Raw genomic sequence first — 9,828 nt, forward strand, 5'->3', positions numbered from 1 at the left:
AGAATCAGAAAGAACCCTTTATGTAAAGCCCCTTCACCAAATACAAACAGAATTCATTTCCTTCCCACCTCTCCAGTACAGACAGAACTCGACTCCATATTCCACATCTCAATCCCCTCCTCAAGCCTTAGACACTTCTACCCGCTCTGCCACCCTGCCCTCTTCCCTGACAGCCAAGGGAAGAGATTTCTCCCAATTGGTAGGAATAATTCTCAAGTTCATAGGGCAAAGGCTGCCCCAGGGACAAAGGCACTGGTGTGGAGAAGCTGCAGTTCTTCCGGAACGGTGTGTCCAGTGTCCTGATGTCACTGACACCCTGTGGGAATGCCAGAGTGAGGACAGATCCTACTCTGCGAAGACAGCAAAGAACCTCTTCCCTCCCTCTTCCCCCACTCCTCCCAACACCTAGTCACACACCGGTAGCTGTGGTGCCCTCTGTATCCAGAAAGTTTCAGGCTGCTCCTTACGGTAGTCGTGAGGCTGTGAGGCAAAAAAAATAACTGAGTAAGTTTTGGCCTGAAGCTCCCTCTCTCAACCTCTGGGTCTCCTGCTTCCCCACAGCCCCCTAGAACCCCGCTGTACATGGTGTGTAGGATGGGTTCTCACCTTAGTTGGGGCAGGAGGCCCTGCCTGTGCTGGCTCCTTTTGGTAGTCACGGTGTGTCACAGACTCGGCCTCAAAGTGCTCCCTTGTGGGTTCCTCTTCGGCCTGCACCTCTTTACTATACAGTGACGGGGGCGTCCAGGCCATTCTTCCCTGGTTTTTGTCCTCCCCCTCCCCCTCCCCCAGCCTCTCACCAGATCTGGTGGCACAGGAGCATCTCCAGCATGGCTTCCCGCTTCCCTGTGGGAGGGCAGGGAGTGAACAGAGTCAGGGCGACTGGTTAAGAAGAAGGCCCAGAAGAAACAAAGTTGAGAAAAGGAAGGAAAGTCATGGGGTTTTGCCCTTATACCCATTGGACAATCCGTAGTCCCACCACACATTCCTTCTCTCTCTTTTCCCCGACTGTTGAACTCATTCTGGCCCATTCCCTCATGCTTCACACCTCTTGTTGGCTGAAAGCGGTTTTCTGGGGGCTGGTAGGAGTCTTTCTGGGTGGTGCTGAGGGGCATGGGTGCCTGTAGCTGCAGGGTTAGCAGTCCCTGGTGTCCATGTCGGAAGTAGAAACTCTCGGAGCCATCCTGCATGCTTGGGACTTGATCCAGGTGGTTGGTGGCTCTCTGTGGGCCCCAAGTTGAGTGATCATGATGTCCTTTCTGGTCCCCACTCCCATCACACACTACTGCCTCCCCCAGGGAACTGGGGGCAGCCTTTAGGAAAAGGGAGTAGGTCAAAACCTTAATACCTCTTCCTCCCAGTTGTAGAGAAGGCATTGGCCCCGTGGTAATGTTTTGCTGAAAACCTCACACTTCCCTTCAACCTTGGGGGGCTTCCAGAGCCTTAGGGCAGCAGGCTCTGAAACTTGCAAAAATTTCCAATGTTGTTTCTTAGGTTCCCAGTGTTGGTAGTGATTTCCAGAGGCATAGTTAGGGACCAGGTCTGACCCCGGATTTCTGAAGCTTGTAAGAGTGTCAGGGCTGAGCTCAGGGCCATTGCCACAGCCTGGAGTAGGCCCAGAGTCACAGGCAGGACCACAACCAGAATCAAGACCAGCGCCTTGACCAGAGCCATGGCCAGGACCAGAACTGGAGGCAAGAACAGGGCCAGCATTACAGCCAGTACCAGGGCCAGGGCTAGAGCTAAGTTCATTTATAGTACAGGGATCCTCAGCAGCACCGGAATCATAGACAGGCTTAAAGCCAATTTTCTCCCGGCCTATCTTGTGGGTAAAGTTGGGTCCGGTGCAGGGTTTCCCAAGAAGACCATCAGAGGTAGAATCCATGAAAAGTGTTTGCTCAGAAGAGGATGCTTCAGTCTTTGCAGATAATAGAGCTGCTTTGGCAGTGGAGGCAGCTGCAGTGGCTGTAGCGGCTGCTGCGGTTGCGGCTGCTGGGGCCGACCTTGGACCGCCACCCGGAGATGGAAATGATTCTGAAGAGAACCCCAGTCCTTGAGAGCTGGGCTGTACGTTGAAAGATCTGAAAGAGAGTGAATGCGTCAAAGTTGTGAAAAGCTCAGCAGAAGTCCGCAGACTTTCCTCGTCCCCTAACGCCTGCAGCCAGAGCAGCGGCTCTCACCGCGACTGCGATCCCTCGGTAGAATCAAAGGTCTCCATCTTCAGACAACAGCTACCCAGTTGCCATAGAGACGGCAAATTATTCCAGGAGACTGCGCAGAACCAGAGCTGGGCGGGGGCGGAGAGGCGGGGTGGAGTCAGGTGGCCTGCGGGGCGGAAGTCTTAAACTTGGTGTGGTGTCGGAAGTCCGCTTTTCTGTCCGGCTCCGTCTCATCCCTGCCTTTCAGGGTTCCGCTGATCTAAGGCCTCGCCCTTCATACCCGAGCATGATTCTTTGAGGCTTTCTAAGATGGTTGTGTTGGAGATAAGCACAAGGTTGTGGTATCAGACAAAAGCCTAGTGTATTTATGTAGGGTGTAATAGTAGCTTCCTCTTAGCTCATTCTCAAAAGGGGGGCGGCGTTTTCAAACATTTTGATGATGAAACCCCTCAGACATCTTGAAAGGCAAAATGGTGAAATGGGGATTAGTCAGAGGGTAGCAGCTTTTTGGGGTGTGATTAATTTGTCCCCAATAAAAGGTCCTCACATTAGCCACCCTCTTTTCAGATCCTCTTAAAACTTGGATTGGCAGCTGGATAAGGGCCAGGATTATGCACATCTCACTCCTGGGATTCTGTCTCTTCATACTCATGGAGGCATATTCCTACTGCTATTTAGCTAGAAGCTTGACACAGGTGGATTGCTAATTGTGACGACTTACAGATCTATAGGCAAGTGTGCCTTGAACTACAGTATGGGCCTTATTAGTGTCTCTCACTCAAACCATATTCAAAGGGGATCATCCCTTGAATCAGTTTTCTTTACTATTTGTGGTATAAATCTATCTATATATTTATGACAGGGACCCAAAATTGAGGGAGTGCAAGTTTATTAGCATTACACGGTCCCTTTCCCCCTACCCCATCTGAGCATCCAGGTCTGGAGTCTTTAGCCAGTTGGTAGGTTCAACCTGGAGGCCACTTGAGCTGTCGGCCCCCAAGTACGTGAATGTGCAGATGATACACAGATTGTGCTCCCAGCTTCCCATCATTGATCACTGAAACAGAGCTTGGAGTTAGTGAGTTAAGATCATGGGAAAGGCCAAAGAATGAAGATCATATCGAGAATATGAGAATTCATCAGTGAGGGGCTCAAGGGCCAAGCCACTCACCAAGTCGATATCCATCTCCCAACCCCTCAGCCTTTGCTGTCTTCTTGGCCACGAGGAGAAGGTGTCCTAGAAGCTACGGGAAAAGGGGAGGGAGACAAGGGGCTTTATTCACAAGGAGCAAAACCTCTAGCTGAATCCAGGACTTCCCCCAGCCAGACTCTGGCCTTATTCTTCCCACCTGCTGGTCTTCTTCTTCAGCCTGGCTAATCCGAGGAATGGGCTTCTTGGGAATGACCAGGAAGTGCACAGGAGCCTGAGGGGCCACATCACGGAATACTAGACACTGGGGACAGGCCAGAGACCACTCTGTTATTTTCACAGGTGAAATAGTATCTGTGAAACTCCTATGGGGATGGGTCCTAAGGGCACCCCACCTGCTGGTCCTCATATAGAATATCAGCTGGGAGGCTTCGATCCAGGATCTTGGAGAAGATGGTTGGGGCTGTTCCCCCAGGAGCTGCCTGCTGGGCCTTGGCCACTTCATTCCCATCATTCACACCTGCAGCTCCACGGACCTGAAGGTGGGTCAGACACACCCAAAGGAGAGAGTTGGTAATACCTCTCCCATGTACTCAGTTGGGGCTGACGGAGGCTGGGTTCTTGATAGTCATTAACTTCACCCTTCTAGAAATCTATTAGTAGTTCCTACCCAAAGGAAAAGTTCTTCAACTTCAGAGCATCAGCAGCGGAGAGTAGGACCAGAGAGTGCTGGGCCTGGTTAGATAATGGGTAGTATCACAATGTAGGATTTAGGATTTCAGTTGATTTCTCCCAAAGTGTCTAGGAAATCTAGTACTGCAGGGAAAGGATCCAAGGTGAGAACCTGGAGACTTAGTTCCCAGTTCCTATTTATCAGTGATTTACCTCGATAAATCCTTTCTCTTGGCTGCAAATGTAAAATAAAGGAAGCGGTTTGCATCAAATCTTAATACCACTTGGACTCTTTCCACATACTCTCACCTTGTTAATGTTGCTACTTATTTCCATTACTTGTTTTCTGATCTTTAAGCCATGTTACATGTTTCATTCAGGTTTTAATAAAATTGCCTTTTGACACAAGGGAGTCTGGGTATCACATTTGACCTCCTACTGTGAATTTAACTTCAGTCCCTTGGATCAGTGGAAGAGTCTAGTTAAGTGGACTCAGCCCCAAGGGAAGAGGGTAGGGAAGTCCGCGTTTCCAGGGACTCAGAAAGGCTGAAGTTGGTGCTGTCATGTTGTGAGAGAAAAGGAGAAGATGAATCTGACCCCTCTAGTCGCTCTGGCAAGTCGGGAAAGAAGAGAAGTTAACACTAGTACCCAGTAGAAGGCCAGGGTCCGAAGGAGGGCGTAAGACTGGCTCTGATATAAGAAAGATCATGTTCTGCGGGGGATCCTGAAGGGGCTGCCTGGAGGAGGCTTTCTGCAAAAGGGCTTCTGGCAGGTTTAGGAAAGGGCAGCAGCCGCTACACCGGCCCTGTCCCGACCTCGGCGCCCAGGCTATGCAGGACGTCGGTGGTTGCCAGGTTTTCGGAGAGGAGCTGCGACCACCAGTCCAACCTCACGGCGCAGCTCCGGAGCTTGCACTTTGCGCTCCGTTCCAGCGAGGCCGCAGGGTTGCGCGCATGTGGGGGACCCGTGGAGGAACGTGGCCTCCGGCCCTGGAGGGTGTCAGAGCCCGCAGAACCCCTCCTTGCCCCCACGGCCACTTCTCACCTGCGCCCCCCGCGGCCCCGCGACCGCCACAACCCTGCGCGCCACGCGCAGCCCGGCGGCCAGCGCCATGACCGCCGCCATCTTCCCCTCCGCCGCGGGAACCCAACACCGGGGCCGGCACTGGGGCTCTGCGGCTGGGCGGAGGTGGGGGTGGTGGTGCCTGGGAGCCCCTAGGAGGCGACCATTGGTTCCGCCAGCCACGCGGCCCTTAGCTCAGAGGCGTGGCTGAATCTTTTCATCCCATTGGTAGCTTTTGCCAATGGGCGATTTTTTTCGCTCCACTGCTTGTCTTTCCAGCGCGAAAGACCTCTTTCCATTGGATCCCCTAACTAGTTTTGCTTTGGGATAGTTTCTCACACCATGGGAAGGTAAAAGAGACCAAGAGGTGGATTTCCCCCTAATTGGCTGTGATACACGCAGTGGGCAGCGTCTGGTTGCAGCGCTCCTATTCAGGTCTGGCCCCTACTGCAGGCCTGGGAGGGAGAGGGTGGCGCTCCTATCACCTGCCTCACAAATCCCGTAAGATTGTAGGCCAGCGATTTTCCACGTTTTTCAATTACTTTTTTTAAAGATTTATTTTTTAGAGAGCGGAAGGGAGGGAGAAAGAGGGAGAGCGATTTTCCACTTTTTTAATCTCATGGCACACATAAACTAATTATTAAAAATCTGAGGCACACCAAAAAACATTTTTTAGTGATCTGACAAAAAAAAGATATAATTTTGACTCATTCACACCAGACATTGTTGTATCTGCTTTTTAAAATTTGACAGTCTAAGGGAAGAGGTTATGATGCCTAACTATGTAGTCAGGTATAGAATGTTTTAAAAATTCTTGCGGCACACCAGTTGAAAATTTCTTGTTTGTAGACCCTTCATGACGTTGGCCTGGAGGAGGGTAGGGTTCTGAAGGCACTCAGGCCTTATTGGCTCCAGGAACCAGCTCACCCCAGAAACCCAAGGCTTTAGGGCCCTCAGGAAAAAGAGGGGTTGAGCACAGCAGGTGGGTGGAGCTGAAGATGAACTGGGACAGGGTCCATTTTTTAACTGGTGGAATAACTATGTTCCCCACAAGGGCAGTTTCAGACCCTTGACATTCCAAAGATTTTTAACATACTTATCTAAGGCAGCAAAGCTTGTCAACCTTTTTCCTCTCATGGAACGCATAGACTAATTTCTAAAACTGTGGCACACCAAATAATGTTTTATTTTTTGCCAGTCTGACAAAAAATAGGTATAATTTTGATTCATTCACACCAGATGGCCATTGCTGTGTTGGCTATCCTCATTTTATTTGTCAACTGAAGGGAAGAGAGGTCAGTGTCCCTGACTAAATAGTCATGTATTGAATGCTTTAAAAATTCTCGTGGCACACTGGTGGAAAATCACTGATCTAAGGGCAATTCCTCCTTAGTTTATGTTCCTGTTAACATACTCACTCTAAGATGAAAGATTCTGTACTTTTAACTTTTTTTGCATTTTTCTATTTAACAGGCAGGGCTGGAGGTGTGTGTTCTATCTTGGCCACAGGACTAATAAGCAAATGTTTCCTAAGTAGAAAAGGTGGGTGATACGGTTAGCTCTGTGCCTGGTATTTTCAGTGAGTGGAGTTGGGACAAGGGAAATGTGTCATGGCTAGGTCTGAAGTATATTTCGTTCTGCTGCAATACATATTTTTGACATAAGAAACAAGGGGGTCACAAACCCTGGCTGGGTTGTCATCCTGATACACCAAGGTTGAGCGTTCCATCAGCAGTCAGAGCACATACAAGAAGCAACTGTGTCCTGGCTGGTGTGGATCAGTGGGTTGAGTGCCAGCCTGAGAACCAAAGGGTCAAGGGTTTGATTCCCAGTCAGGGCACATGCCTGAGTTACAGGCCATATCCCCAGTAGGGGACATGTGAGAGGGGAAACTCTCATATTGTGTAGGGGAAACCATGCATTGACGTTTTTCTCCCTCTCTTTCTCCCTCCCTTCCCTGCTCTCTAAAAATAAATAAATTTTTTTAAAAGAAAGGAAAAAAGCAACCAGTGAAAGCATAAATAAGTGGAACAACAAATTGATGTTTTTTTCTTTAAAATCAATCAATAAAAATAATTAAAAAAAACATGGGGGTTACAAAATGCTAATATACTCATACCAGGTTTTAGTCTGATGTTCACCACCATATTTTTAGTTTAGTTGGTTTTTTTTGTACATGGCCTGACACATAATTATTTGTAGAGTGAATAACACTTGGTGTTTCCTTTAATTTCTTTTTATAATGTAATACATATGTATTACAGATTTTCTTCCACTTATAATTTTTCATATTATTACATAGTCTGCATACATATATTTTATTTATTTTAAAGATTTTATTTATTTATCTTTAGAGGAGAAGGGAAGGAGAGAAGGAGAGAAATGTCAACGTATGGTTGCTTCTTGTGAGTCCCCTGCTGGGAACTGGCCTGCAACCCAGACATGTGCCCTGACTGGGAATTGAACTGTGATTGTGTGGTTCGAAGGCCTGTGCTCAATCCACTGAGCTAAACCAGCCAGGGCTGCATGTATATATTTTATAAGGGCTTCATAATACGTCTTTGAATGTGTTTTTCATAGTAACTATTTTTTTTATTGTTGACTACTAACTGAATTAGTTTCATGAATTGTCAACATAGTGCTAACTGCTTATAACCAGTAATGAGGAGCTCTTTATTTCTGGAGATAGTAACGATCTCGCTCCTAAAGCCATACTCTTATTGTTAGAAAGTCCTTTCTCCTCCCAAGGGCAGACATTTGACCACGTGATTTCCCCCGAAAGGTCTAGCAGTCTGGGTCTCAAATCTCCCCTTGGAAAGATAGATGGCCTCCCCAACTGTGAGGAAATATAGCTGGGCCTTTGCCCTAACAGGCTGTGGCTCGCAGCTGGTGCCTATTGACCCCCAAAAGACTTGTACCCGTATTTTGCCATGCATAATGCACACCCACGTTTTTGCCCCAAACTTTCAGAAGAAAAAAATCTTTCATTTTAATGTTTTAATTCAATTATTTATTTAGAAGCAAAACTGATGATCATATTCTAGGGTATTATTTTGCATACAGATATTGCTTTCTAGAGTTCCATTTTTAATGCATAAACATAAATAAAATAAAAACATTTATATAAATATAGAATTAGTACTGCCCATGTATGATGCACATTTTTATTTTTCCCTCAAAAATTTGGGCAAAAATGTGACCATTTTACACAGCAAAATAAGGTACCTGCCAGAAGGACTCCTTATAGTTAATTGGGCTCAATTTATAATGAGAGTTCAGCAACCATTGCTGATAGGAGTCTCTAATGCACTCTGCATTTCAGGTGAAAGCCACAGATGGGACCTGCCAGCTGAGTCTCATATAAAGGGATTCATGAAATCATCTTTTAACCAATGGACTGAGACCTACCTTGTCCAATTGGAACTGCCCAGCTACATCCTTATTTGCTTCTTCAGAGGCCAATCCGAATGAGCAATTCTGACCAATCAGGACAATGCTATTTGGACCAATCTGACTGTGCAAATTTGGATCCCTCATTTGAATAACAATGGGCCAATTAGGAATGGGGCAGAAACTTTATACATTCTGGCCTCTTCTTAGTCCTGGTAGAGCACACTTTCCCTTTTCATTGCAGGCTGTGTCTCCCTGGTTTGCAAACTCTTTACCTGAGTAAAGTTTCTCCTTTTATTGCACCCCAGATTGGAAACTCGTGTTGCCATTGGATTGGTGGCAGTGACCCTTTGTTGACATGCTTCCGGGATACCAGAAGCCCCTAAAGCTGCTCTGGAGAAGGGCAAGAGATAAGAGGAGCTGGGAGCTGAGAAGACAAAGGAAACCAGCTAGGAGGGCTAGGCAAGGACAAAACACTTTGAAACTGGTTATTTCTTTGGGTTGTCATAGGGAGCAGGTAGCACAGAGATTATTCCTCTTTTAAAGATCCAGAACCTGAGGCCCAGAAAGGGAAAGTGATGTGCCTAGGATCACAGAGTCCATTAATGTCAGAATCCACTACTCCCCATAAGAATCATCTATAGGCTTTCTAGTCACATTCCTTGACATTCACTGATTTTGGCTGCTGGCCCACAGTCTTTAATCCACGCCTTTGTGATCACTTACAGCTGCTCTCATCCGAAAGCTGCAGCAGGCTGCAGGATCTGACTACTGTTTTCCGTACTTCAGTCCCCACCACTACATCTGCTGCTGGACCTCATTAGAGCTTCTGCTCCTTCAACTGTTCCTTTTTTCCAATCTTCCAATTGCTTCCTGGCTTCACTTTCCTGATTTGTATGGTCAGCTCCCTTTACATCTTCAGTCTTTCTTTGGCTTATTTTCCTGATTATTATTATCCTCCCCAACACCTTCCCATCACTACCCATTAATCTAAATATTTTGTTTCTCTGCTTTTCTAACTAGGTTCCTGCTTCCAACTGTATCTTAACCAGCCACCGATCAGGTTTTGCTCCAATTCCCCGCATTAGCCTTCCTGAACCTTCACCTCTCTTTTCCTGTCTCCTGCTCTCTCCACTTTTATCCTTCCCCCCTCCCTACCAGCAATTGATCTTGTCTCCTACTTCATAGGGAAACTTTCACAAGATCCTGCTCCCTATCCTTTCTTCCCTTTCTTCCTCTTGGTTTTAGGATGCAGTGTTTCTCCTGTCCAAAGTGAATCCCTTCACCTCTGCCTTGACCTCATGCCCTCCTTCCATCACTGGGATCTTGCTTCACCACACATCTCTCTTTCTCTTCTGTAACCTTCAAGGTTTTTTTTTTTTTTTTTTTATTTTTTTT

At 47.3% G+C, this 9,828-nt stretch overlaps 2 protein-coding genes across 3 annotated transcripts; both read right to left on the reverse strand.

The window, feature by feature from the left end:
* Positions 1 to 2: 2 nt before the first annotated feature.
* Positions 3 to 2,932, reverse strand: SPAG8 (sperm associated antigen 8). 2 transcript variants are annotated; one of them, XM_037036024.1, is made up of 7 exons: positions 2,178 to 2,932; positions 1,346 to 2,078; positions 1,046 to 1,220; positions 798 to 843; positions 607 to 721; positions 418 to 480; positions 3 to 316 (listed from the first exon to the last, which is right to left on the reverse strand). In XM_037036024.1, exons 1-7 carry the CDS (start codon positions 2,213 to 2,215, stop codon positions 128 to 130), a joined length of 1,359 nt encoding a protein of 452 aa, XP_036891919.1. In that variant the 5' UTR covers positions 2,216 to 2,932; the 3' UTR covers positions 3 to 127. The 2 variants fall into 2 exon arrangements, with proteins under 2 accessions (XP_036891919.1, XP_036891920.1); XM_037036025.1 differs by lacking the exon at positions 1,046 to 1,220 and having other exon boundaries at positions 607 to 843.
* Positions 2,933 to 3,028: 96 nt separating this feature from the next.
* On the reverse strand, positions 3,029 to 5,139 carry HINT2 (histidine triad nucleotide binding protein 2). The gene is made up of 5 exons (XM_037036026.1): positions 5,023 to 5,139; positions 3,702 to 3,842; positions 3,506 to 3,610; positions 3,328 to 3,400; positions 3,029 to 3,213 (listed from the first exon to the last, which is right to left on the reverse strand). Exons 1-5 carry the CDS (start codon positions 5,101 to 5,103, stop codon positions 3,122 to 3,124), a joined length of 492 nt encoding a protein of 163 aa, XP_036891921.1. The 5' UTR covers positions 5,104 to 5,139; the 3' UTR covers positions 3,029 to 3,121.
* Positions 5,140 to 9,828: the final 4,689 nt, after the last annotated feature.

The sequence above is a fragment of the Sturnira hondurensis genome, unplaced genomic scaffold (assembly GCF_014824575.4).
Source record: "Sturnira hondurensis isolate 20B ecotype Veracruz unplaced genomic scaffold, ASM1482457v3 Scaffold0022566, whole genome shotgun sequence".
Classification (NCBI taxonomy): Eukaryota; Metazoa; Chordata; class Mammalia; order Chiroptera; family Phyllostomidae; genus Sturnira; species Sturnira hondurensis.

Bases quoted from the DNA above. Each gene is read 5' to 3' on its own strand.
- HINT2 (XM_037036026.1), bottom strand. From the start codon at position 5,103: ATGGCGGCGGTCATGGCGCTGGCCGCCGGGCTGCGCGTGGCGCGCAGG. The intron at 3,401-3,505 runs GTGGGAAGAATA...CTTTTCCCGTAG, and splicing joins CTGAAGAAGAAGACCAGCAG to CTTCTAGGACACCTTCTCCT. The intron at 3,214-3,327 runs GTGAGTGGCTTG...GCTCTGTTTCAG, and splicing joins GGGAGATGGATATCGACTTG to TGATCAATGATGGGAAGCTG.
- SPAG8 (XM_037036024.1), bottom strand. From the start codon at position 2,215: ATGGAGACCTTTGATTCTACCGAGGGATCGCAGTCGCG. The intron at 722-797 runs GTGAGAGGCTGG...GTCACTGTATAG, and splicing joins CTCCTGTGCCACCAGATCTG to TAAAGAGGTGCAGGCCGAAG. The intron at 481-606 runs GTGAGAACCCAT...TTTGCCTCACAG, and splicing joins GGCCTCCTGCCCCAACTAAG to CCTCACGACTACCGTAAGGA.